The following is a 27,951-nucleotide window of genomic DNA, read 5'->3' as shown; positions in this document are numbered from 1 at the left end:
CTGTGTAGGAGGGAGGGACCACCTCAGGTCTTGCCTTTGCCCACATTATCTGTCATCCCTTCATTTTCCAGCTCCTACAAGGACGGAGGGTGGGGTCTTGAGCACCACACAGCCAGAGGCAGAGGACTCACTGTCTCACCTCCAGTAACTCCAGGGCTGGTGTTACTCAGCACCAGTAGCAATCCTAGGGTCACATTCCATGCCCTGTTTAAGAACCCTTCAACGTCTTCCCTCTGCAACTAGGGAGAAGTCTTAACACCCGGACGTGGCTTACGAGGCCCAGACTGCAAGACTTCTGCTCGCCTCTCTACTCTGTCTCTCCTACTCCCCTCCTTACACTAAAGCCAGAGTCAATTTTCAGTACTCAGGGCACCATGCCTCTCCCTCCAGGCCCTGACCTGGAGTTCATATACATCCTTCAGGTTGCAAGTGAGACATCACCTCCTCCAGGAAGCCTTCCCTGATCACCAAGCTCAGCTACCTAGCCCTCCCTGTTCTCCCAAAGCTGCCTGTACCTCCACTACCTTGGTGTTGTCACCCAGTGTTACTGGACTGTTCCCATTAGACTGGGAGCTCCTTTTTTTTTCTTTTTTTTTTTTTGTGGTACGCGGGCCTCTCACTGTTGTGGCCTCTCCCGTTGCGGAGCACAGGCTCTGGACGCGCAGGCTCAGCGGCCATGGCTCACGGGCCCAGCTGCTCCGCGGCATGTGGGATCTTCCCGGACCAGGGCACGAACCCGTGTCCCCTGCATCGGCAGGCGGACTCTCAACCACTGCGCCACCAGGGAAGCCCTAGGCTAGGAGCTCCTTGAATGAAGGTCCGGGCTGACTCCCCAGCACCTCACACAGTGCCTGGTACACAGCACAGATGCAGTAAATTCTGGCCAAGCCACTGGATGACTGAGGGAGTTCTGTCAATGCCCTGGAATCCAGGGAAGGCTAGGATCCTAGGTGGAGATCCTAGGTGGGTTACCAACTAGCTGGGGACCAGGGCAAGGTCAGTGGGAGCCTCACGTGTGGATGGCCCTGCAGATCTCCTCAGCTGAGCGGCCAGCCTTGCGGAGGGTGATGGCCAGGTTCTTGGCACGATTGGCTTCCAGCAGGGTCACCTTGCTGGCAGCCTTTTGTGCTGTCTTGTTCTTGGAGCAGATGAGGTCAAGGGCAGGGCCCTGGGCTTTTGTCTTGAACAGTTCTTCAAACTTGTCCAGATCCAGGTCCTGGCAGGAGTTGATGAGAAGGGAAAATGCTGTGGCCTCATCCTACAAGAGGACCCGCTGGCAGCACACCAGCATCGGCTCAGCTCTGGTACATGGAGGGCTGAGTCTGAGGGCTCTTCCAAAGCCAAGAGATCTACCTTAAAGGGCAACCTGGGCCCCAGCTCCCAACCCCAGCCCTGAGGGCCCCAGGCCCTGCTACCTCCAAGATCTTCTCATCATCAAGTTCGCTAAAGACAGTGCCGCTGATCTGGTTGGGTTTCAGTGCTGTCCAGTTGAAGACAGGCAGCCGGAACTTGGTCTTGATGGGTTTCTTAATGCGAATGGCTAATTTGGAAGGAGGATCAGTGAGGCAGGAGCCAAGGACACACTCCCTCGGTCCCACTAGCCCTGCCCAGAGCCCTCGGGACACTCACCTGACAGGCCTACTGTCAACACCACAGAGGGAGCAGCGCCGGGGAGAGGTGGGGCTGGGGGACACTTGTCTGGGAAAAGAAGAAATAGCACAGTGACCCAGGGGCCAAGAGACTCCCCTCTGTCCGCCCTACCTGTCCTTAAAGACTACCAGGGAAGGAGGCTGCATGAACTCCCTGCCCAAGTGGCTCCCAGGGGTCCTAACTGACGGGGCAGGTCGTGCGGTCTCTGACCCACTCTCCCCTGCTTTGGTCTAAGCCCTCTCCTTGGAGGTCTTCAGAGGAATCGGGAGCAGCATCTTTACGCTCCTTAAAACAGATCCACGTCTGCTCATAGACATCCCTTCCCTAGTAATCTGAGCCTCCCTCAGATTCTAACCCTCCCTCAGCCTCTCCCACCTGACTTTACATCCTTCCAGCCACATCCCCAGTTTCTCCCTGTGGAGATGCTGCTGACTGGACCTTTGGTCTGGCCCCACAATAAGGCTGCACCTCTTGCCTTTTACCAGGTAAGGGTCCTGCTTACCTGGTAACGGGGGAGGTGGAGGGGGCAAGGGAGGAGCCGGCGGCGGAGGCAGAGGTAGGGCCTCCTCGGGGGGCGGGGCCGGAACCAGGAGGTCCAGGTCGGAGGGGGGCATGCCCTCATTCAGTTCCTCAGGGCCTACCCGGGCCAGGGCCTCGCTGCCCACTGACTCTAGGTCCCGGGCGGTGGGCTCCAAGTGGCATCGGCGCTGGAAGGCCTCCTCCTTCTCTTTAATGAGCCGCCGCAGGGTGTGTACCTGGTGGCTCGTGTTCTCGTAAGTCTCCTATTGGGCAGACAGCACCATTAAGAAAAGAGCACCTGAAAGCGCAGCAGGCGATGCTCCTGGGAGTGAGACTTCCTACCCAAGGGTCTCCAGGAGGGTACTCAGAGGCAGAGAGCGACCCACGGAAAACTGGAATGCAGCAGAACAAAAGAGGGGGGCGGAAGAGCAAGCCTGCTTGGCTGGCGCCCTGCAGTGTCCTTCCTCACTGCTCCAGCCCAGTCTCACTGGTCCCTCAAGGCCCAGGTAGAAGGCTGCCCTTGTGAAACTCTCCTTAACCCACCAGCAGCCTGCTATGGCAGTCTCAGCCCTCTGTGCCTCAGTCCTGCTCTCATTCCATTTGGTTTGTACAGTCGCTCAATTGGAAGCCCCCTACAGACAAGACCCTGCCTTAGCCACCTCTGTATCCTCCATACTCCCGACTCAGCGCTTCAGACTCTTAGCAGGGGCTTGGCAGGTATGTACTGAGCTCAACAGAGCCAGCGTAATTGTATTCCTGTGGAAGAAGAGATGGGTTGGGGCATGATTTTATAACTAACAAAAAGTTAGGTGAGGGACAGAGAAGACACCGAAATGTGAGGAGGCCCTGCTCTCCAATCTGGAATACCTGGTAGATATCCTGATAAACAGCCCCAAGTACCTGGGCTATTCTGAGCCTGTTCATTGCGCTGGGCTGGGGAAGCACGTGGAGGTGCAGGTGAGGGAGAAGCAAGGGGGGTGGGCTGGCAGGAGGAGACAGGGGCTCCAGAGGTGCCCCACCTGCTCCCACCCTCCTGTGTGTGTGTCTGGCCCACTCTGGCTCCAGCTTCCCTCTCCAGCTAAAACATGGGGTGAAATCATCAGCCCACCCTCATTCGAGTGCCTCAGGAGTGAATTAATATCTGGATGCTCGAGGACTTGACATGACTGACATGGAACGAAAAGCAAGCTCCCCAGGCCCCAGCACCCAGTACCAGTCAGGGGCTCCCTTCCCCACATAACCTGGTACCTTGATGCTCTCGAGTTCCTTCTCCCGCTGCAGCAGCTGCTTCTCTAGCTCTGCCACACGCATCATGTTCTCATTCTCTAGGTCCAGAAGCTTCTCTGTGAGCTGCAGGATGAAAAGGGCAGGTTTGGGGATGGCCCTAAAGTCTGGGCACTCAGCACAGTCTGAACCCCAGTCAGGACCCAGGCCCGACCCCTCCACCCAGGGCCCCAAAGGCAGCTTGGCCCAGTGGCTTCCCTAGGTCACTCCTGTGAGCCCAGGGTCTGAGACCACATGAAATAGTGCAAGACAAATGGCCACATCTGCCTCTCTCGAGCCTGAGGCCACCTCACACCCAGTCCTGAGGTCAATGTGTGTTCCACCGCGGATGAACTAGTGTCTCAGCCAGAGCGTGCGCTAGAGAGCCCCAGTGGATTCTGAGGCTTCCCTGAGGCTCAATCGGGAGGTAAGCAGGTCAGCTCAGGATTCCTGGGACTCAGATGTCCCCACTCTCTCCCCACCCTCAACAGTGGTTCTGGCAGCAAAGGAGGACCACCTACATGGGACACATGCTCCTCCAGCTCTTCCACCTTCTCCAGGGCCACATTCTTGGTCTCGGCATCCTCCAGCAAACCCCCCACATCAAACACGTTGTCCAGGTATGCCTGGATCTGCACCTGCAGCTTCTCGCTCTCTGTGTGCCTTGACTTCTGGGGGAAAGCAGAGAGAGTAGCAGTTGGGGGAGCCTCCTCATCAGCCTCCATGACCCCTTCCTAGAGCCTAGGACCCAGGGAGCTCCTACTGTAGCCGTGTCAGATTCTTGCCCTGCGGAGCTGACTGACTGAGGAGCCCTCTGCGCAAAGGCCAGAGTCCCAGGTCACAGAAGACAGGCAGGGTGCCAGGAGCATCCGTGACTAGGCTCTTGTAAAAGAAAAACTCCTCGTGATACAGCTAAGCTGGTCCTCTTCCCCGAAGCGCCTCATCCCGTGAGGACTCCAGCCCAGCTCACCTGCAGGAACTCCTCCAGCCCCAGCTTTGTAAACTCATACTGCAGGTGGACCCGGAAGTTCATGTCCTCCACCGAGTGCACCACGATGTTGATAAACTGCATGCAGGCCACCTGGGGAAGGAGCAGCCCAGAGGGGCAGAGAGAGCCGAGACACGGAGGGGAGGCGGCTGTTAGAGCCAGCATCATCAGGCGGATCATCAAAAGGAGTAAAAAAGGTACGTCTTTCAGGGAGCAATAAGAGAATTTTAACTTAGAAAACGTCGAACTTAATATTCATTTTACGAAGACAAGTAAATTACATGAGAAATAGGTGTACATGAAGATTTGGCGGATTTCCTTTGCACACCAGCAGGTATTCCTTGAGACAACCCTACTAGCTGTATACCCTAGACTGAAGGGAAGTGAGGAGAACTGAGGAGAAGCTGGGGAAGAGGAAAGCAGCTCACAAAGGGTCCAAATCAGGGACAGTGCGGCCACACAAAGCGGCAAAGGAGGAGACCCAAGACAGAAATTGTCCTGGAGTTTCTAAAAGCTTTCTGGGGTGAGTGAGTGAGTGGATGAGGAGCGTTTGCTGAGAAGAGAACCACTCTGGGTCCTACACAGAACATCAGAGTACGCTGTCGGCTCAGCCCCGTTCTCAAGGAGTGGGCGGCCCTGCTGGGCATGCACCTGACCCAGGACCAGCTCCTCACCATGAAGTCGATGTTGCTGTCCTCATTCCGGAAATACTCCATCAGCTTCTCAAAGCGGTGCAACTCCTTGCATACCTGAACAAGCAAACTTTCTCAGTAACAGGATCTGTCCCATGCAGAACCCAAGCCCCTGAGCCCTGGTTCCCAGGAACATCCAGCAAAGGGACTGGTACAGACCAAGTGTAACCACAATTCTTTCTATGTAACGGGTCACTTGGGACATGATAGAAGAAAGCCTGGGACATGGCATCTGCTCTGGGTCCCTGAGGGAGCTCAGTAAAGCGTGTGCCCTTAGTCTGGGCTCTGGGTGCCTCTGAGTGTAGGCCAAGAAGAAACACAGGGGCCTGGTGTTGCCGAGCTATTGAAGGAAAGAGGGAGGGTGGAGGAAGGTTGGAGGCCATGGCTGAGGCAGGAGGCTGAAGTCCTAGTGGGGACGCAGGAGAGAGGCCTGGGTGCAGGAAAGCCTCTGTGCTGAGAGGGGTCCAGAGACTCCTCTGAGCCTCTGGCTTCAAGGAGGAAAAGCCATTTCCTGGCTTGAACAATGGATGCTAGGGAAGAGGTCCAAAAAGGAGGAAGAGGTGGGACCAGCAGCTGCAGCTGTATGCCGAGGAATCCTATGTTCAAGCAGATGGGGGTTTCAAAGCCAGGCCAAGTCTGGGGAATTCCAAGTAGGAGCTCCCTCTCCCCTCACCAATGACAGCCAACACCCCAGGAGGATCCCTGCTTGCCTTCTCCTCCCACTACAAATATCACTGCCTCGGGTTCTACCAGTGGGTTCACTGCCTCAGAACGGCCTGGGGAGCCTGTTAACGCACAGATGGCCAGGCCTCCCAGGGGCCTGTGCATTTAACACACGCTCTTCAGGTATTCTGCTGCACAGCAGGTTAGAACTGCTGGACTATAGCCCTCAAGTGAGGGCATCCTTCGCTGGCCAGTCAGGAGCTTTCCCGGCACAAGACCTAGTAAGAATGAAGTTTTGGTTTTGGTTTAAAAAAGCAGGGGGCAGAATACCTAGCTAAAAGCACTAGGCTGTTAAAATCCCTAGGATGTGTGAGATCACAGGAAAGAGCGCTTACCTACCTGGCTCACACCTCCTCCCCGCCAAAAACACACACACACACATACACACACACGCACGCACACACATGGGTATAGGAAACTGACCTCTTTGAAATTGTCAAAGGCAGCAAGAATGATTTCGTGACCTCCCCGTACCAAACACACGGCTGCCAGGAGCTCTAAGACAAGTGCTTTGGTCCTAAGGGGTGGAGAATGAAGATTAACACCCTAGCCCCTGACCCTGGCCACCACACAGCTCGCTTCCACAACTGGGTGAGTCCTTTCAAGAGAGTAGAGACAGCCTCGGTGGTGAGGGAGAGGGTGGGTTTGGGAAAGAAGGCAGGGGAAGGCAGGCTTTCTCCCTCCCTAAGCTGTGTAGACCAGAGGAGAGCAGAACACTCCTCCTCCAGCAGAGGTGAGGGGCCAAACCAAGGCGCTGACCTAAGCCGCAGGACCCGAGGCCAGGCGGGACTTCTTGGCAGGGACAAGTGCAGCCCAGTTCTCCAGAGTCCTGGGCAGAGCGGGGAGGAAAGGGGAGGGAAGGAACTCACCTTGGATTCTTGTTGTTGAGGCTGAGCGCAATCTCATTGACAGCGTGAGGGTGGGACATGACCAGGTTGAATCCATACTGTAGCAAAGGGAAAGGACAGGAGGAGGGGAGACCATGACGGTGGGGAAGACAGATCCCAGCCGGAGCTCCCTGACTGCAGGCCCAACAGCAAACCTGTCTTTTACAAGCTAGTGCCTTCCTAGCTCTCCTGGTGCGGGAGATGAGGCAGAGCACCCGTGGCTAGTGCTGTCGCCTTACCTGATAGTTCATGATGGCTCTGAGACAAAGGATACAGACGTGGACGTCATCCTTCTGGCTCACCAGGCGGGAGTTCTTCAGCGCCCTGCGCCCAGGGAGAGTGCTATACCTGGGGGAGAGGGGCTGCTGGTGAAGGGTCTAGAAGCACTTGCCATCACCCAGACAGCAGGCTGCCCCTCAGCAGCAGAAGAAAAGGGGGATGGAGGACTTTGCACCAGCAGCCCAGAGAGATGCAGGGGGTGCAGGTGCAGGGGGCAGGGCACTCCACTGTTTTCACCTCCCTGGAACAGGTCTTTGTCAGTTAACTATCCAGGATCCTAGCATTACAACCAGTGCCCAAACCATCCTAAGCCCAGACGTCCTCCAAAATACAACACGAGGTGTGTAGGCCTTCCTAGACCTCAAGATGGGTCCAGGAGACATTCATTTGAGGCATCCTTCCTCTTCCTTCTAGTCACTGCATCTTCAACACATTCCCTGGGGCAGGGGCATCTTAGCTCCCATCCCACATCTATGTCCTAGAAAAGACAGAGCAGACCCCAAAGGCTATAGAAGGGCTAGGGACTATATCTGACTTTGCCCCTAGTGATGTTTCATGGAAAAAACAGGAAACACAAGTGGTATCTGCTCGTGCATGACTAGAATGGGCAAAACCCAAAGAAGACTGGGAGAAAAGCATGGCTGAGAGACAGAGGCCATGGAAAGGGCCATAGGACCCAAAGGAAAGCCTCCCTCTGTAGGAGGGCTCTCAGAAATCATCCGGTCCGTCCACCTGCCTCCGGGCAGGATGGCTCTTCAGATACTACAGACAAATGAACACGCTGCAGCCTTGGAGGGAAAAAAAAGGCCTAAAGGAAGAAGTGAAGGGAAGGTGAGCGCAGCAGGTTGGGTGGGAGCTGGTCTTCGGGCAGCCGATGGGGCTGCGTGCAGAGCAGAGGGAAACAGACATGAGGGCAGGTGCTGGACCAGCTGGTGAAGACTAAGGAGCTGGGTGAGGACCAGCCCTGCCCAGAGGCCTGGAGGAACGGCAGAGTGAGAATGATGAACGGAGGGGCCCCCAGAGACGGGGAGAGGAGAGGGGAGGGCTGGAACCCCAGATGGGGTGGGCACAGCCGAGGGTGACGTACTTACCCAGGACAGATCGCTGGGCAGAGTCAAGGAGACAGAGAGGACAGACCAGAGACAGACTGGCAGGCAGAGGGCAAGAGAGCTGAGCCTGGAAGCAAGAGTGAAGGGAGGAGCATGAGCACTCACCGCTGTCACCCAAGACCTGGACGGGGACGAGGGTGGGAGGCAGGCGGGCAGAGCGAGAGCACACATACCGGAGCACAGACTGGCGCGCAGAGCGAGCGAGGCTGTTGGTGAAGGGGGCTGACAGGGCGCTGGGTGGCTGCAGGTCCTCGATGGACCTGCTCCAGGACCGGAGCTTGTCAAATGCACCATCGTCACCACTCTCCAGAGCCTCAAAGTCAAACCTGGAGCAGGAAAGGACACAAGCGCACACACAGGAGAAATTCAGTGCCAAGCCGCCTGGCGAGCCCACCCCCGCCCTTTAGACGTCTAGGGCAACAAGAAGCAAGGGCAGCAGAAGAGAAAGCGGAATTGGGCAGCAGAGACCCAACCCTGGTCAGGAGGGCCGAGGAGGGCAGAGTAGTCACCGGCAGCAACCAGGAGGGGGATCTGAGGAGATGCGGGTGCTGACTGAGGCCAGCCGCTGCCCCCCACTGGCCTCCAGGAGTCACCTCCCCATGGGCCCGAAGAGACGCGGGGAGCTGGCAGACTTTCTGCACTCCCAGCCATAGAGGGGACATCTCAGAGAAGCTGCCGCTCCCCTCGGAGAATCTGCCCTGCAGAGCAGTGGTGGGGAACAGGCCAACTGAAGGGATTACTAGGGGGCAAACGGCAGCAGCCAAAGGGGCCTCTCAGTGCCCTGAGGGTGGGGCCCAGGTGGCTCTGGACTAGGTTCACGAGGCCAGGTCTGAGTGGAAGGGAATGGGGGTCCCGAGAAACCCAGACTGGGACAGGCCTCTGTGTTCAGGAAAAGCACCATGGTCTCATCCTAGCACTGGGTTTTAATGACCGGGTTTTCTTTCCAGCCTCTACTTGAGGCTTCTGGGTTTTTCTGGTTTAGAGGCTCCTTGGGCTTCAGCTTCCCTCGGGGAAGAAATCACAGGTCGAGGGTGTGAACCGGGGTCCTTAGTCCCCACAGGAGTTGGGATGGTTTCTACGTCACTTCCTGCTTCTGGGACCAGGCATCTCCCACCACCAGCAGTTTGGGAGCGTAGCCAGGGCAAGAAGGACAGCTCAAGATCACAAACCCACAAGGCCTTCTCCTTTACATATCCCCACATCGGGATCTACCCCCTCTGAGAAACAAGCCCCACTCCTCTTTCCTGTCCTCTTCCCCCAGTAGGTCACCCAGGACTCAGCAAGCATTTCCTACAGGCTCTTCCCGCAAGGCCTTCTGCTCAGACACGCACAGCCCCAGGGTCAAAGGCACAGAGGCCGAGGCTCTCTGAAATAGGAAGCGGTATCTGCAGATGCCTGAGTGTTCCCAAGGAAGCAGGAGCAGACTTCAGGACCCTGACCATCAGATGCTTAACGGGGCTCTCAAGCAGACATCAGAGGAGTCTCCCGGACAGGGAAGCCACTTGCCAGTGGTTTCCCTCCGTGAATAATAGTATTCCCCAGAGCTGGGATGTGCAGTTTACAAATAAGTGCCTTCACTCAAACTCTATTTGGCTTCGCTCTTTTCCCCTCAACCCTTCCCAAAACACACACTCTTACCTCACCTGCTCCGAGTCTTTCTTTTAAAAACACAGTCAAAGGTACTGCTGTGGACACTACAATACTGAGGTTCCAGTGTATTTTGGTTTCAAGCAGCTGGAATTTGTTTGCTTTTGAAGCAAGATATGCTTATTTGGAAAAATAATCTACATCTTTTTCTATAAAAGCTCTGAATTTAAAAAAAATCGCTTCAGCAAATGTTTTTCATTTCTTTCTATAAAAAGAGTGAGTTTCTTTTAAGGGATAGGAGGATCATGAGCCTTGACTTCTGTAGGGACGGGAATGGGGAGTGGGCCACTCTTGGTTTTAACAGGCGATGACCTGCAAAAAATGACAAAGGCCAAACCTAGGAGAGGCATTAGTTTGAAACCCTAAGGAGATGAGGGTGAAAACCTGCTGAGGAAGGAGAACAGCCCAGGGGCAAGGACAGTAGCAAGGAAAGTGGAAGTCGAGGTTGGGGCTGAGTCCCAGAACTGAGGAGTTCCCCAGGACACGGGACTTTCAGCGCAAACACTCGGGAAAGTCACGGGCAAACCGGGGTGATCAGTCACCCGAGGGCCAACGTAAGTCTTGGGTCTGAGTCTGCATGTGCTGGCCATGCCATGAACGGTCAATATAATCCCTCTTTCCATATATTTAGGTAATTATGGTAGGGAGCAACCCCTTAAATAATAACAACTAACAAATAAAAAGCGGCCACCACAGTATAGACTATGTTCCAAATACTACAACTGCTTTATACACGTTATCATCTAATCCTTACGGCAACCCTGGAATATGGATCTCCTCTTACATAGGAGGCCCTCAGCAAACTTGCCTGAGGTCACGCAGACAGTAAAGGACAGAAGAGACCCACACCCGGCTTTGGGCTTTGTCTTAACTCGAAAGCCCTCGTTCCTTCCACTACCCCACACTGCCTTCTCCTCTGCGCTGATTCACTTCCAGCTGCCTCCAAACCCCCCATCTGCTTGCAAAAGGCTCCTGAATGCTTCACTTTCAGTCTGTGTCAAAGGTCATGCTCACTGCTCCTGGGGTGACCTGGAGTAACCCTCTCACAACTGGAGACCCAAAGTTGCTTCTTGAAGACTGAGCTCTCCCAAAGCAAACGAATCCCACAGGGCCTCCCTCCCAGAAGCCAGGACATTTCCTTGGACGGCTCCCAGCATGGCGTCGGATCCTTCGGGCTCGACTCTGAGCTCCCTTTCCACATCTCTCCTCCTGCTCCCCAAAATGCACCTTCTGCTCCAGCCACCTGGCATTCTTCACTGATCTCAGACAGCCCCTTGGCCACCTGTCCACCCCCACGCTGCTGCCCAGGCCCTCCCCTCCTGCCTGGGGTTCCCATTCCCATCTTCACTACTGCAAGCTCACCCTTCCTCGTCAAAGTAGAATGGGACCATGTCCTTCCTCATGGTTCCCCAACCCTCGTCCCAGGTGGTACTCACATGACGGAACATTGGGCAAATGACAGGTAATCCACCAGCACGTCCAGGCCTTTGTTTTCATCATTCAGAAACTCCCGCACCCACCTGCAGATAAAGGAAACACAGTGGAGGGGTCTGCTAAAGTGGATTGAGGGGGAGGAGGAAAAGGTGTCTCTGACAGAATGACACCCCCTCCTGGATCCTCTGGAACTCAGCACCAGGCTGGGAGAATTCTGAAGATCAAAGCCTGTGGCAGACCCAGCCATGGTCACGTCACCGGCCTGGACCGCCCCTAGGCGGCAGAGCCAGGGATAAGGAAAGGTACAGGCCTTCCAACACCATGTTAGCCAAACCAGCTTTCAGAAGCCCCCTCCTCAAGGGCCAGGGTCCCACTCAATCATTTTCTAGGTCTCTGGTGTCTAGCACGTGGCTGGGCGCACTGTCCTGATGCCACGTTCCTGGGAGGAATTGAGGGTTAGACAGAGCATTTACTGTAGCCCTCGTGCAGAGCTGTTCCTGACAGAAGCCAGCAGGTCCCTGACTTGACCGAAGTCTCAGTTAAAAGACAGGCAGGGAGCGTCAAAGAGAGTCCGGAACAGAGGCATACTGGGCCAAAAGGCTCTCCACCAAGTTCAAGGAAAGGTATTTTGGGAAGTAGTGAGCAGAGGAATACGTGGGACTTCAGCGTTTTGTCAGGGTGAGTCTGGCAGACTAGGAAAAGGATGCGGGGACAGTCAGGAACTCAAGTAACCCCAGAATGGCTCTGGCCACTAAGAGGGTGAACCAGGGAGGCAGCAGGGAAGACAACTAGGCACCCTAAAGACAGTGGACCGGGGCATGTTCACCCTTCTGCCTTCAGGCCTTTTGAACTCAGACATCCCTGGAAGGAAAGTCAGGAGCGAGTCCCAGGACTGTTACAGGACAGGCTCATTCCTGTCCTATAGACATACAGGACCCAGAGAGACATAAAACTCTCAGGATGAACCCTGACTCTCCTGTGCTCTGTTCCCTCCGAGTGTCCAGGTGTCCTTCTAGGCCAGCTGCGCCAAACAGCCCTGCAAGGCCGCTTCTCCCCCACAGCTGGAACACCAGCACCATGTTTGATGGCCACACCCCGGGCTACAGAGAGAGGCCGGGCCAGAGCACCAGGCCCGGCTAAGATCCGGCAGCAGGCTCTGGCTGCGGCTGACTGACACCGGAGCTGCCTGAAGTTAGCTTCCTCTCTGGGGGCCGACAGGCCTCCCGTTTCCTGTCTGTCTGCGCTCCAGCTCCCCACCCCCTTCTCATTTCCTGTCTGAGTCTACACTGCTATTTTCGGGATCTTGACACTTTGAGGAGAGGTTAAAGGGCACTTAGGCAAGGCCGCAAACCAATACAAACCAGGGAGAGGAGGAGCAGGAGAGGCTCTGGAATCCTACTTCCCAGCCCGCCCACTCCAGGCCCGAGTTCCCATCTTTGCAGGCCTGGGGCTGATCGGGCTGCTGCCGAAGCAAGATCCTCCTCTCCCTACCTTGCCCTGGGCTCCCACTGCCCTGAAGCACCCACACCCCAGCCTGACAGCCTGACAAACTCCTCCTGCCCCAAAATCCGGGACGGATCCGGGCCCTCCCACATAACTCTCCCAGAGAAGCCACAGTCCGGATGACAGGAGCTCCTAAAATGCCAGACACTAAGCTGCTCCTGGGAACCAACGACCAGGTCCAGACCTCTAGCTTGTGTGCCAACCGCCAAGAGGCCCGGGCCTGGGAACCATGCTGCTCTGGCCCCAGCTCCTGGCCAGTGGCCAGGGGGGTTGGCGCCAGGTAGAAGGGGCAGGCAGAGGGGACTGCCCTGCACTGCTCTGTGGCCCTCTCCTGAGAAAAGCGGACCCCCATCCTCACGTAGTAGGACTTAATAAGCAAGACAGGAGGGCCTGAGAGAGAAGGGAGCAGGGAGGGGTAAAGGCCCTGTGGAGCAAGGCAGGGTGGGAGATGGCGTCTGGAGCTGCCATCCGTGTCACTCTTGCTCTCTCACGTGGGGTAGCTGATGAGGCTCTGCAGTTTTTCCTGCTGTGAGCGTCACCATATAAAGGTGAAGGCTAGTTACACATTTCCAAGCAGGTCAGTTCTCAATGTCTGGTTCACAGAAGAGGTGTGAAAGCCAACTCTGGCCATCCAGCACAGCTACTGAGGCCAGGAACTGTCCCTTTCCTGTTCTTCCCTGTGCCATTTCCCCTACCACTGTTGCTGAGGCAGCTGGCTGCACACAGGTAGCCTCCATAAGAACCCCAGGCAGCCTCAGCCTGGGGAGGGGACAGGAGGGGAAGGCATATGATGTCATTTGGCTCTTTCTACCCCTGCTCTCAGGAAGCCCAGGACCCCGGGGCTGGAACCTGCCCAGAAACCTCCACCCCGAACCCAGGCTCGACTTCTCACTTGTGTAAGCTCTCAATGTTCATGCCAGGCCCCTCGGTCAGGCCTGTAGCCCTGCCTGCAGTTCTCCATCAGGTGTCCCTCACTGTCCTTTGTGTATACATATACATACACACACACACACACACACACACACACACTCTCTCTCTCTCTCTCTCTCTCTCTCTCTCTCTCTCTCTCTCACTTTCACTATATTTACTCTGGCTGGTTACGGTTTTATAAAACTGAGACCATAGCCGTCTTTCACTGTATCTCACGCATTAGCCCTCTGTCTGTTCAGCAGGTCCTGGTTCCCCACTTCTCTGGCAAAAAAGACGCATGTAGTTTCTAGGGGCCCCGTCAATGGGTTGGCAGTACCCTGGTCAGTGAATACGGAAGATGTTCAGCTCCTGGCCCCCACTGCCTTAGATCTTTCCTGGTACTTCAGGAAGCTGCTTCTGCTCATGAACTAAAATTGTCTTATAATCAAGCAAATAATCTTCTGGGCACCAAACAGTCCATGAACTAGGTAGGTCTCAGCTACCCAGTGCAACACACTCCTCCATCCCCAGCCTTCTCTGGGCCTCCCTTGGCCCAGCCCCAGGCCACAGGCAGACTCCAGTCTCAGCTGCTGTGGGAATGTCTTCCACTCAAAGCCACAGGCTGAGGACCCCAGGAGAGGCCCCAGGCTTGCCAGCAGCATCCAGTCAGCAGCTGGCAGAGCTGAGGGGGAGAAAAGCCAGAAAAGGAACCGTCTGAAGCTCTCTGGGGAAATAAAAGCCATTCAAGAGGCAAATCTGCCCTGTGGCAGGGAGATGAAACCAGGTCCTAAGAGGCCAGGTGAAGAGGCTCTGATGGTCACATCGGACTCACCCAATGTGGTTGGTACGAAGTGAGATCTCCAGCTCTCTCAGTACTTTGGTTGACTCCTGCACTCTTCTCCTGAACTTCTGTAAACATGGAATTTTCTGTCACTGATGGAGGTCCCCAAGCCAACTTTACAATACAAGCAAAAGGGGTAGAAAAGGAAAGGGAAGGCATACAAGAAGGCAGTTATAGTCTTTCCCTCTGTTACTAGCCAGCCACTCCAGGGCCATGGCCTCAGAATACAGAAACCCAACTCCCATTGCTCAGAAGCAGTCCCAACCCAAGTCAAACGGTTTGCCCCACAGGACTGTAAAGGGCAGCAAAACGGGGACTCCCTGCCTCGCACTTCACCTTCCGAGTTACGCTGGGGTCCAAGAAGCTCTGGAGTTTCTGGATGTAAGTGTGGGGAGGATTCTTCACCTGGAATCGTTCCTGTAAGGGAAACACGTGTGTGTACACAGCCACCCAAGGTTCTGAGGGGAGTGCTGAGGAAGTAGGGCACTCACAGTGTTTGATGTGAGGGGACTCCTAAAGTTATCACCTGGCCCTTAACATCATCCAAACCATAGGTTCCCCTTCTTGACTTATCCTCAGCTACTTCTCATCTGTTGCCATCTTCTCCTCCTTCAGTTAGTACTCCCTGAGCCTCAAATATTTTTCTACACTAAAAATTATTTTAAGAGCCTGCTGCTTCCTAAGAAGATGCGGGGATTACATAGCTCTAAACAGCATCCAAAATAAAGACATGATTGGGAAATGTTGTTCACTTCCTAGCCAGCTAATGGACAGTGGTTAGGAAGGTGAAAGGGAGGGAAGCTAGGCCTTGTAGAAGCCAATTTTCTGAGCCCTGAGCCCAGACTTGGGACTGGACTGGTTTTGCTGTGTTAACACAGCTTAGGAGTGCAAACACACTTTCTGCTCCTTGCCCAGGTCCCAGGCCCCCACAATCCAAGCAACCCCAAATGCTGCAGGCTGCTTTCAGCAAGATCACTGCTCCGTCCCCTTCCACACAGGGCACAGGCTCCCCATTGTGGCCCAACCCCCTCATCTGACCCAAGGGAAAACTTTTAAGCATTCTGGTCCTGTAAGGGCCTCCACAACGGAGATATCTGAAGAGTTAGGGGATGGAGAGGGTCCAGGAGAATGATATAATGCTAGGAAACAGAACCTAAAAACAAATGAAAGAAAAAAAGGAAAGGTTTAAGAAAGAGCTGACATTATGTGACCTAGAAAAGACTGAGAGATTATCAATTAAAGACACTCAGTACCAAAGGGCTACTGTTCTCCAAACCCCAGGTAGGTGCTCAACTCCTGTTAATGCAGAATTCAAGGAAATTGGCCTTCCCTGGATAAGAAGCGACCTGGACTAGGTTCTCTGAAGCATGATTCTACCTTAGGTCAAGCAGCATGACTTGGGAAGCAGAGGAGCACAATAGTTAGCACAGACGGAGTTGGCAGCCTGAGCCCTGGCTCTATCACCTACCAGTGAAAGGCAAGTTACTGAGCCTCAGGTTCTGCTTCTATAAAATGTAACAGTGCCTTCCTCAGAGGGTTTTTGTGAGGATTAAATATATATATATATATATATATATATATATATATATATAAGTGCTTGGTCCATAATAAGTACTCAGTAAATGTTAGCTATTGTGATTTTTGTGATTTTGTTCAGGGCTTGAAAAAAATTATGTTTATGACAAAACTCCATCAGAAAGTGCTGGGTAAACAGAATGCCTACACTCTGGGCCAGGTGCTCCCATACCTCCCAAGAGGTAAGGAACTAAAAGTCAACTCTCCCAGCAGTGCAGACAGGCCTGTCTGAGTTCAGAAACTCATGACTTGTGATCTTCAAAGGTGGGCAGGGGAAAGAGCAAGGCCGCAGGCATTACTTCTTGATTCTGAGCTAAGTGATAATCTCTATTTTCTCTTCTGTCTATAAACACTTTCGTGTAGGGAGAGCTTCCAGTCCTCATGTTCTGAGATTTGGGAACAGGAGACTAGAGGACTGGGGCTTCTCATTCCTAGAGGCCTGTAAATAATGGGGAAAATGCTGCTATTTGCCAGGTCTGGAGCAGAGTGAGAGAAAAATGGTGCTTTGAATTTCCCAGCCAGGGACAGCCCTCACCCTGGGGAAAGGCAGAAACAAGCTCTGCTGGGAAAAACACCAAACTCCTCCACAGCAGACCCTATACCTCAGACCTACACAAACCTCCTTGAGGCTGCTGCTCACTGGGAAGAAATCAAGACAGTTCTTTGTGGCAGCTAGAGGGGAACTTGGCCTACCAGCCCTGTCTCTGTTAGGAGAGGCGTTTTGGATCAGGAAGTAAGCATGGACTGATGCCACGCCCAGGCCAGGGTTCCTCAAGGAACCCCAGAGCTGCAGTCAATGCCCACGGTCCTGCTGCCTCGTCCAGCTCAAGACACACCCCCCACTTCTGGGCCCACTGCAAACCCCGTACCTGGTCACAGATCAGATCCCACTTCTTCTCGTTGTCATACTGCCGCAGGAGCCGGGCTTTGTCAGGAGGCAGGTTCATGGAGCTCTGAGGAGAGAACCTGAGTCAACAGGGCTGATAGGCTTCCCTTAGGCCTGGTCCCTCAGGCTTCACCCTGACACTCTGTGGCTCATAAGGAAGGCTCAGAGAGGCATGACCATCCTCCTGCTTCCCCTTCATATTTGCTTAAGCTTGGTTGAACAATGTTTTCCAAACCACAGGTTGTAGAATCAATTTAGTCAGTCAAGGGTAACTTTATTTTAAATGAAAATGAACAGATTGGTTATCAGGGGGTGGGGGTAGAGGGATAAACTGGGAGATTGGGACTGACATATACACACTACTATACATAACATAGATAACTAGTAAGAAATGGCTGTATAGCACAGGGAACTCTACTCAATACTCTGTAATGGCCTATATGGGAAAAGAATTAAAAAAAAAAGAGTGGATATATGTGTATTTATAACTGATTCACTTTGCTGTACACCTGAAACTAACACGACATTGTAAATCAACTATACTCCAATAAAAATTTTTTCTAAATAAAATTAAATTTAAAAAAAGAAAATGAACAGATTAAAATAGAATAGGATTGAAGATACCAGAATTCATTGCAAGTAGGAAGTATAAATAATGTTTCACAGACTTCCCTGGTGGCGCAGTGGTTAAGAATCCACCTGCCAGTGGAGGGGACGCAGGTTCGATCCCCAGTCCAGAAAGATCCCACATGCCACAGAGCAACTAAGCTCATGCACCACAACTACTGAGCCTGTGCTGTAGAGCCTGTGAGCCACAACTACTGAGCCTGCGAGCCACAACTACTGAAGCCTGCGTGCTCTAGGGCCTGCGTACTGCAACTACTGAGCCCGAGTGCTGCAACTACTGAAGCTCGTGTGCCATGCTCCAAGAGAAGCCACCACAATGAGAAGCCCACGCACTGCAACAAAGAGTAGCCCCCGCTCACCGCAACTAGAGAAAAGTCCCACGTGCAGCAACGAAGACCCAACACAACCAAAAATAGATAAATAAAAGTTTCATGAAGTTTTGTTTCTTTTTATGTTATGTACACACACACACACACACACACACACACACACACACACACACACAGATCATGCTGTAAAATGTGTTTCTTAACATGGGACTGGGCAAAAAAGTTTGAAAGCTACCAATCTAAAGTGGCAAGCTTCAATCGATTTCCCCCCACGGTCTGAGAGCTGAGTGGGCTTCCTGCACCACGTGTGCCCATGGGTGAATCCTGAGCCACCCACAGCCTGTGCAGATGTCACAAGTCTACCCCTTTCCCTCATATCAGGATACAAGTGAATGAGCATAACATTAACATAAAGGTAACTGCTCAAATTTTTAAGGAAATAATTTACAGAATTTCAGGACTTTAATTATTAGTATCAATTACTTATGACACAGCTCCCAATTACTTAAGACACAGTAAAGTGTCCCAACCCCTCGTTGAGACACTCTAACCTAGAGTACAGGACAGACCAGGAGTCATTTTATTTTGTTCACTACTGTTTGCTGAGTGAATAAACGAATACAAGTGTAAATGAGTAAAAGCCAAGGCATCCATGGGTGAGCTCCACCCAGGCCAGCAGCCCTACCTTTCCCTCCCTTTTACCCCTGTCCAGCCAAGGCCCTCCTCTAGCCAGTCCGGCGGCTGCCTTGGTGGCAGTCACAGCCCTTGCCTCCAAAGGCAGATCACTCACCTGCACCCCACCCCCAACTCCTGAATCAGATATGATCTCCTACCTGAAGTATCAGAGCTGTCTGATGACCCACGTGACTACCCACAAATCTGGCCTCTTCCCCTAGCATACTCAGGCCACCTGGAAGGCCTTCCTCTCATCTTTCTCTCCTTTACCTACTGCTCCAAGTTGAGCTCCTAACTCCCGGGTAAACGAAGCATGACCACTTGGTTTACCGCTACCCACTCCTTGACATCCTCATCCCTGGGAACGTGAATCGTGTGTGCCCCGGATCCCAAGGAGTCACACAGGCCCTGCATTATTCCAAAAGCATCAGGAGTATCCCGGGAGTGGGGCCTCCATTTTCTAAGAAACTAAAAGAAAATCCTTAAACACCATTTATTTCTGTTACATGTATCTATTTATTATGCATTTATTTACATACATACGATTAAGCCAGTTGTATGCTCATCTAGCTCCTAAAGGACTGTATCTATCATACGATCTCCAACCCCCAATAATGTCTAACCCTGTGACAGGCACTGAGTGGAGAGTAAGTTGATGGTAAACCTATGGTTAAGATGTCCCGGTTCTGAGCTCTGGGCCCAGCTCCTTGCTGGAAACAGGGTCACTATGGTTCAAAAAAGAAGTAGCGTTGGGATCTCTGCTCAGTGTTTAGAAGTAGAAGAACTCAGGAATACAAAAGAGGTCAAGAGAAGAAAAGAAGGGGAAGAGACCACCACTTCACACCTCTCCCCATGGTTTCTGCTGCCCTATTAACCTGCCTGAGCTTCCGCAGGCAAGAGGGGCTAACCGAATCCTCCCCACTGCCGATGTAGCAGGGATGGCCGGACGGGCAAATACAACCCCAGATGTTTCTCTCTGGAATTACTTTGCTAAGGGCCAATCTCAGCATGTCTCTGTGGATAACAGGACAGGAGCAGGAGGCCATAACAGAACAGGGACCCAAAGATCAAAGGTGGCCCAGAGCAAGTTCTCCCACCTAACCAGGGCCAGGCTTCTGCCAGCTGAGCCCAAGTGAGACCAGGCCTGGTTCTGGCTCTGTGTGCGTCCTGAGATGACTTCACTGTCATCTGCTCCTTTCTCCCAAGTCTGTGCCGTGAAGGTAGAAAACAGTTGTCTCCCTTGGAAGAACACGACCGGGCCGGGGGTGGGAGCTTGTCGCTACTGTGACAGACATCACATCCCGTCTACACCAACCTCCTCCCTCAGCCACCCACTGTCAGCTGCTGTGGCCTCAGACTTCCCCACCAGGTGAACTGGTGAGAAAACGTCCCCCCAGGGCTTCAAAGACGAAGCAGAGTCACCACCTTTGGGAACCCTAGCCTAAGAGCATGGAGGAGGAACCCCAGGGACCTGGCCAAAATTTAGATGCCCAGGAGAGAGGGACATCAGTGTATGGAAATGGGTGGCAGACGCATGAATCAGCTCCAACCACAGGCCCACATCCTCCAGTCCAGAGTTCTGGGTGGCACTTTCTGGACAGTGATGGCGGCGGTCTTCTCTGCTCCTTTGGGGCTAAAGTGTGATGGGGAAGGAGGTGGGTGGGGGAATTCCCCAGCCTGCAACACTCACAAGAAGCCCATCACTGACTGGGGGGTGGGAGCCACTGGCTAGGGGGCAGAACGAGGGCCTGGCAGTTCTCCCCCTGCCAGACTAGGGAATCGGGGCTTCTGCCTCCACCAGAAAACGTGCGTGAGGCCAGCAGGGCTCAACGTCCTGAGGAAGGGCAGCTTCCTGAGTTCCGGGGACAGCCAGGGAGCAAATCTGACATGGTTCCTTCTGGTCTCGGTCAGAGGTTTGTTTCCTTGACATTTTCCTGCCATGGTTCCGCAGAGACCTCAGGCTCTCTTGAGGCAGAAGTTGGGCTGAGTTCTTGCTAACTCCTCACTGAGATCCTTGCTGAACAGAAAGGAGGTTCAGCTGTCTCAGAGCAGGGGGCACTGAAGGTGGAATCAGACAGCCCAAGACCAACTTCAGGCTCTTCAGAGTCACAGAACCTCAGTGAGCTCACCCATAAAATGGAGATAATCTCACGACTTCACAGGGTTTTATGAGGATTAAATGATAAATATTTTGGGCCCGTATGTGTCTGGAACACACAGTTCCCTGCCCGCTCTTCCTAGAAACACTGAGTAATGTTCTGACATCCCAAGGACCTGCCCTCTGGCTCCTGGATTGTCCCTCTATCTCTGCCTCTGTCCCTCCTCCTTCAGTACTGCTTCTCCACACTCTGGGGACAGAGCAATCCCTTACCCCTCCTTTGATCCCTCTCTGGTTTCCTCGAAGCCTAGGAGGAAATGAAATACCACCATCCTTGGGGAGGGAAAGGGAGACCCCAGGGAGATGGGAAGAGAGGGGGAAGAGGAACTCAGACTGAAAGCAACTCTGGGACTAATTCCTAAATCAGAGGGAACCAGCCAGAAGTCTAATAATAAAAACCTACAACAGGAAGAAGCAGAAAGGGGTGGATCTGACGCTTCTCCGGCAAGGCCGCTCTGGTTTACTGCCAGTTTGCGGCCAGGCAGAGTGCCCTGCTCAGGGGCCAACCCCTTCCTGGGCTCTGCGGGAGCAAAAGGGCCCAGTCTCCCCAAGCGAGGCTTCCTTACTCCCCACCGGACCCCTGTTGGCCCCAGAGAAGCAGAGGAGGAGGGAGGTGGCTCTAGTCGCAGAGGTTCCTTTCCCTTTCCTGCTCTGCACCCCAGGTCAGTTAGCCCCTCCTCGTTTCCTTCCCACTGCAGGGGAAGGGAAATGCCGGTAGGGTTGGAGTTTCCTTCAAAGCTGTGTCTCCTGTGCTGCGACTCACCCCTGCCTCTGTCAGTCTCCTTGGGCCAGGCCTGGGGAAAACCCAACAAACAGAAATAGGAACCACCCAAAATTCCCAGCTGCTTCTATTGGTCCCAGTCAATCACGATAAATCTCAGGAACAGAGACAAAAATGGCACAGGTCCTCTGAGGGGAGGGAGAGAGATGTCTGAAACTTTCCTGTGAAGGGGATTCTGGAGGCTTGAGGGAAGGCAGGCGAGGGCTGTCTATTTTGAGCAAATACAGAACGCGAGCTGGTGGTTTTCTTGATGTCTTCCCTCTCAGAACCTCCTCCCCACCAAGTCCCCTACGGCTGGCCACTTCTCCCCAGTGTGGCAGCCCCAGCCGCCAGGCTCAGCCCACAGGGGTGGGGAGCCCTGAGAAGCTGAGTCTAGAACTTCCCCAGAGATGAAATGAGGCACTGTCCCGGGCACTACATGCTGCTGAGCCCCAGCTCCGGGTCACAGCAGCCAGCAAAGCCTCTCGGGCATCCACAGATCAGCCCATTATACAGATGGCAGAGGAGAATGCAGTGAGGTCCCAGGTTTGGGAGTCCAGGAGACTGCTGTAGGAGCAGCTGGAGCCCTGCGTTCCCGCCCTGTGTTCCTGCCAGGATCCCCTCACATCTCATGCCCCCAAGTCAATGGCGAAACAGGCAACACTGGGCACAAAGGGCCATGCCCAGCCACCAAAAGGACAGAGTGTTAGGAGTGGCCCGGCCTACTCTCCACGTGTCTCTCCTGGTGGGCAGTAGACGCAGCTGTGGCCAGCTGGGCACTGCTCCCAAAGGGCAAGAGCCCAAGGAGGTGGGAGGTACCGGCCCCTGCTGCCTCGGCCCCCTTGGCGGCCACAGCCAGACCTGCCAGCCCTGCGCAGTAGCAGCTCCCAGACAATGAGAGTTATTTTCAGCCAACGCTTTAACACAAGCCAGCTGGCCAGTGTGCAGGGCGGGAGTCCTCCTCCACCCAGCCGGCCCAGACGGCAGGCCCAGCCTGTTGCTTACGCTGCTGCCGCCTCTGCGTCACTGTTTGTTTATCTCGTTGTTTCAGCACAGCTCCTCCTAACTGCCCCCCAGAAGTACAATCCTGGCAAAAGGAAACCAAAAAAATCAGAGAATTTGGTCAAAGGTCCAAGAGCGAAAATTAAGAAGGTCCAGACATGGGAAGCACAGCAGTCCCTGCAAACACCCACACCTTCCCCCAGCCCCGTGACTGGCGGGAGTAATGCAGGGTAGGAAGCAGACCAGGTTGGTGGCCAGGTCTCACTGCAGCTCCCACAGACCAAGCCCAAGCCTGGCTTTGCTGCCAACCTGGGAGACAAAGCTCAGGATGGCTCTCCTTGCCTGCCTCCCTCCCATCCTTCTTTTCAGAGCTCAGGTTTGGAGAAGATAACTTGAGACAGAGTCTGGAATGAGCCTGAGCCAACTGGGAAAGGCTCTGGGAGAAGAACTATATCCTGCAGCAGAAAGGAAATCACAAGAACAGTTCATGACACTTGGCTGGAGGAAGAGGTAGCCCTGCCCGTGATGGAGTGGGATGAACACTTCAAGAATAGGAAGGGGTGGACAGCAGCAGTCACCTCCCTGGACTCGAGGCTTCCTGCCCTGGTGCTACCAAACCCCATAGCCTCAATGGTACAGCTGCCCCTCCCTCCTCACCTCCCTCCATCTGCAGCCCCATGCACAGGGGCTCATGGGTGTGACACAGCTCTAGCCACACACACGGTTTCCTCAAGGCCTAAGCTACCCTACTAGACTTATGGGTGGGTGCTCCTTGACTTAAGTCTCTGTAATGGCTTAGGTCTGGCTTTCTGGTTTTGTTTACTTGAAGCTATCACTTTGGGAACAAGCTGCCAGGGAAAAGCCAGCTTTCAGAGCCCTGTCTGGAGAACGTGCTTCTGTGGTCACTGATGACTCTATAACCAGAAATGACTTGTTGAGCAGTTACGGGCCAAGTCCCTGAGCAGCCTGGAGGAAAAAGAGATGGATTCGCCAGATGTCTCAGGCTGAGCTCTGCAACTCACACCAGGGAAGTCGGGTAAAGGAGAGGTCCTAGAAGGCCAGCAACAATCAAACAAAGAGGTGGCTTTATCCAAATACAACTATACCCCCCGAGGCCTCTTCTTCACCCTGGAACACTCCCGCGTTGGATCCTGAGCCGGCACGGGAAGTTGGCCATGACCCCAGTGCCGGCAAAGCCCCCCAGCTCTACCCTCTGCCACACTGTCGGCCTCATACCTGACATCAGGTAACCTTGGCAGGTAACCTGGCCCTGGCTAAGGACACCTTTCTGGCCTACTCAGTCAAGAAGCACACAGCCTCGGATAGAAGGACTTTTGTTAGCTAGGGGCCCCAAGCCCCAGCTTGAAAAGTCACTGCCACAGCAACTTGATCTATCTGCTGGCTCCTCAGCCCCTCCTCGCGGTTAGCCAGACCCACACAGTCCCCAGTTACGCAGAATGGAAACTATTCTGCTGGGGGCAGCTGGCTTTCCAAAGCTAAGGAGTCTTGGGGCAGAGCCTCACATTATCCCGGTAGCCAACCAAGGTCAACCCTTCTCTTCATGACATTCTGCCCTCCCGCCAGGGGAGACCTAATAGGCAGCGCTACCTCACAGAGGACACAACGTTTCTGGGGTAACATCCTACAAAAGGCATCTTCTTCTCTCTCCTCAGACCACAGCCCATTACCACTAGGACCCAGGGCGTGTCCTTCCCAGGGTCTCTCATCCATACCTTCCCTTCCCTTCCATTCCCACTGCCACCATCGGATAGGCCCTTGTTCACTCCTGACCTTCTGGGATAACCTTCTAGCTGGCATCCCTACTTCCAACCTGCATGTGGATGAAATTTCTAAACTTCCTAGCACATAAGATAAATCATGTTTCTTTTCAGTTCAGAAATCTTCTCTGACTCCTTACCATTTACACAAGAAAACCTAAACTCCTTGGCCTACTGTTCTTAGCATCTTAAATAAGAAAGAGCTTCACAGGTAAGTTTCTCCCTGGGTTGGCCCCAGCATCTCTGACCAGCTCATTCTCTCCTGGACTCTCTCTCAGAACAGCCACTCTTGCCATAGGATTTCCTTATAACTGACGTTTCCCCAATCTTCTGAATCCCTACCTATTACTACCTGACTCAAAATCCAACTCTGTGACTACCCAACACAGCTCAATCCCTCTTCTGAGCTCCAAAGCATAATCACATGTGAAGAATGATACGGCAGAGACCTGCTTGTTATCCCCAACCTCCTCTCACCTTCCTTATGAATGAACCTCCAATGTTCAGCTGAGCACTTAGCAACCCAGAATTAATATATTCCTATAAACAACAAGGTCCTACTGTATAGCACAGGGAACTATATTCAATATCCTGGGATAAACCATAATGGAAAATAATATAAAAAAGAATGTATATATGTGTATAACTGAGTCACTTCGCTGTACAGCAGAAATTAACACAACATTGTAAATCAACTATACTTGAACTTAAAAAATAAATTTAAAAAATTAAAAGAATTAATATATTTCTCATCTTCCCTAGCATTCAGGTGTGGCTATGTGACCATGTGGGATGCAAGTAGAAGTAGTGTGTACAACTTCTGAGAAGTATCATTAAAGGGAGGGAGTATACCCTTCTTTTCTCCTTCCTCTGTCCAGCTGGTTGGAATGCAGAGGTAATGGCTAGAACTTCAGCAGCTATTCTGGACCATGAGGTGACCTTGGAAATGAAGTCCAGATGAGTGAAGCAAAGAGGAAAAAAATAGCTGTTCACTGATACCATGGATCTTAACACAAACTGAATGAAGTCATATAGTGTCTTTTCATGTGTGTATTTCCTTTATTTACAATTAGAACATGAACTCCTGGAGGGTAGGGGTCATGCCTTATCCTTCTGTGAATCATGAGCAAGTGCTTAATAAATAACTGATTGATCCTGCTACTACGTCTCCCATCACCAAGTCTCTGGTTCAGTCCCTGGTTATTTCTGGAGGGGATTATCCAAATTCTTACAATTGTCCTTGCTATTTCTGGTCCCTCTCCTATAATCTGCCTAATGTGCTACAGCCCAAGTCACTTTCCTTAATGCTGCTTCTCCCTCAGCAAACTCCCACTTCTCATTCTGAGTTTCAACTCTGTCCTTCAGTTCACGCCATAAATCTAAGACACTCCCCTGACTCATCTTCTAACCAGACTCATCTTAAAGCCCGCTAGCCCACAAGCTCCTGAGCACAGGCACCACCATCACCAGCTTGTTTATCACTGTAGTAGGTGCTCAATAAAGTTTGGGCAAATTGAATTTCCCCATACATATACTCCTCTTTTTCCTGACCCTAAGGTTTCTATTCTACATTGTCCTCAGAGATCATCTCCTTCCCAATTGCCAGCCATGCGCCTCATCCAATTCACAACGGGTGAAATCCCACCTTCTCTAGCAAATCTTTCATAAGCGAGACTGGTAAGGTCTACACTCGCCCCCTAACAGCGTCTCCACACATTTACTAACGCCTTTAAAATATGTTCATGGAGTTGTAATTTATAGCTAATGTCTCTTCACCTTTTCTTGGGTGTTCAATAAATATCCTATCACAAATCTCAGAGTGGTTAAAGCACAGAATGAGGAGCCACACTGCCCTGGTACGAATCTCGGTTCCACCACTTACTAGTGTGGCCTTGGGAGACTTATTTAATCTCTATGAGCCCCAGTTTCCTCATCTATAAAATGGAGGTAGAAATAATACTTACTTCATAGGGTTGCTATGATGATTAAAGTTAATATATGTAAAGCATTTAAGTCAGAAGTAGGTAGTAAACGTTACACATAAAGCTAGCTATGCTTTTTGAGGGGGGTGGGGTTTGGATTTCTTATTCAACAATTAGCTGGAAAATAACATGCCAATCACTAAGCTAGGAGCTGGGGATATAAAAATAAATAGGACAGGATCCTTACATTCAGGAAGTTTATATCCAGAGGGCAAGGTAGACAAGCAAACCAGGGATGAGTGCACACAGCACAGCTGTGAAACAGGTGCACGTGGCACCGTAGGATCCCGAGGATGCAAAATCTAATAGAGGAGTCGAGTAAGGCTTCCTGGAAGAAATGCTATAGGATTTAGTCTTAAAACATCAAGCAGGAGGAAGGCAGGAAAAGCAATGAAGCAGGGGAAGATGGTGATATGCTAGGCAAGGACACAGCAATTGCAAGTACACAGACACACAAAACGCCATAAAAGGTCTGGGAGTCCCTGATTTACAATAATGGAATAAAAGTATATATGAGGATATTACAGCAGGCAGGGAACAGCCAGATGACACAAGGTCTAGGAAACTAAGGTAAGTAGGTAGGCATGAGTAGGATAATAATGATACTACTATTAAAATGATAAAATAATGACAAAAGCTAACATTTATTGACAAAACTTTGCTAAGAACTCTGTATGAGGGACATCCCTGGTGGTCCAGTGGTTAAGAATCCATCTTGCAATGCAGGGGACGCTGGTCAGGGAACTAAGATCCCACATGCTGCGGGGCTACTGAGCCCTCGTGCCACAACTAGAGAGCCCTCACACCACAACTAATGAGGCTGCGTGTCACAACTAGAGAGAAGCCCTTGAACTGCCATCAAGAGCCCACGCGTCGTAACAAAAGATCCGACATGCCACAACTAAGACCTGATGCAGCCCCAAAATAAATAAATATTTTAAAAAAAGAAGAACTTTATACGATTATCTCATTTAATTCTCACAAGAACCCTATGAAGTTGGGACTAACATCATTCCTATTTTACGGGTGAGGAAACAAAGGCTTCGAAAGGCAGGCCTTGGAACTTGCCCAGGGTCACACAGCCAGTACGCAATAGAGCTGAGATGTGAATCCAGGTCTGACCCTGAGTTTGTATTCCCATACAATGCCTCTTCTGAGACAACCAATTGTTTTAGCCCTTCTCTGAACCTTTTCAAATTGCATGCATCCTTCAGGATCAATACGATCAACGTTCCTCATAAAGCCCCCTCCAAACAACCCAGACCTCTGCACACTCCTTCCCCTGAACTTCTGTGGGGCTTCCTGCCCTTGCTTCCCATCCACAATTATATTCAATCATTCCTTCAATACCAAATACTGGTGTCTTCTAGGCATCATACACTGTGCCAACTGGAAGTCCTATTTTGCCTTGCGATAACTCTTGTATATTTACCAAAAAAGGGAAAACTATGGCCTATAAACGTCTACTCTGGGCCAAGCACTATGCTAGATCTTTTAATTATAAGATTTCACACAAAAAATTACTGCACTCTCATATTACTACTCACATTCTGTATTACTTCCTGAACTAGACTGTAAGCTTTGTGAGGGCATGGACTTTCCTTGACCACACCTGTTCCTAGACAAGGATGTCTGACACACAGAAAAAGCTTAATAGGTGCTGTGAGCTGCCTGTGTGGATGGCAGAGGCCAGCTGGGGGCAGCACTCCATCTCACCCAGTGTACCAGCTGGGGG

The 27,951-nt window shown here is 52.3% G+C and overlaps 1 protein-coding gene across 7 annotated transcripts in view; it reads right to left on the bottom strand.

The window, feature by feature from the left end:
- Positions 1–27,951, bottom strand: part of FMNL3 (formin like 3) — a 54,462-nt gene that overhangs the window by 4,064 nt on the left and 22,447 nt on the right. For 2 of the 7 annotated variants that reach the window (XM_079937242.1, XM_079937243.1), the window contains exons 2-17: positions 16,889–16,972; positions 14,781–14,861; positions 14,436–14,512; positions 11,194–11,277; positions 8,284–8,436; positions 6,962–7,070; positions 6,705–6,781; positions 6,259–6,352; positions 5,095–5,169; positions 4,403–4,513; positions 3,954–4,103; positions 3,418–3,519; positions 2,153–2,432; positions 1,630–1,698; positions 1,416–1,540; positions 1,014–1,216 (exon numbers count right to left, since the gene is read on the bottom strand). In XM_079937242.1, the coding sequence (XP_079793368.1) occupies positions 1,014–1,216; positions 1,416–1,540; positions 1,630–1,698; positions 2,153–2,432; positions 3,418–3,519; positions 3,954–4,103; positions 4,403–4,513; positions 5,095–5,169; positions 6,259–6,352; positions 6,705–6,781; positions 6,962–7,070; positions 8,284–8,436; positions 11,194–11,277; positions 14,436–14,512; positions 14,781–14,861; positions 16,889–16,972 (1,874 nt within the window). Of the gene's footprint in view, positions 1–1,013; positions 1,217–1,415; positions 1,541–1,629; positions 1,699–2,152; positions 2,433–3,417; positions 3,520–3,953; positions 4,104–4,402; positions 4,514–5,094; positions 5,170–6,258; positions 6,353–6,704; positions 6,782–6,961; positions 7,071–8,283; positions 8,437–11,193; positions 11,278–14,435; positions 14,513–14,780; positions 14,862–16,888; positions 16,973–27,951 lie in introns of those variants that run through there. The other 5 variants (XM_079937245.1, XM_079937246.1, XM_079937244.1 and 2 more) reach the window with 4 other exon arrangements.

This window comes from Stenella coeruleoalba (genome assembly GCF_951394435.1).
Source record: "Stenella coeruleoalba genome assembly, chromosome: 11".
Lineage (NCBI taxonomy): Eukaryota > Metazoa > Chordata > Mammalia > Artiodactyla > Delphinidae > Stenella > Stenella coeruleoalba.
This window is presented reverse-complemented; position numbering and strand designations above follow the sequence as displayed.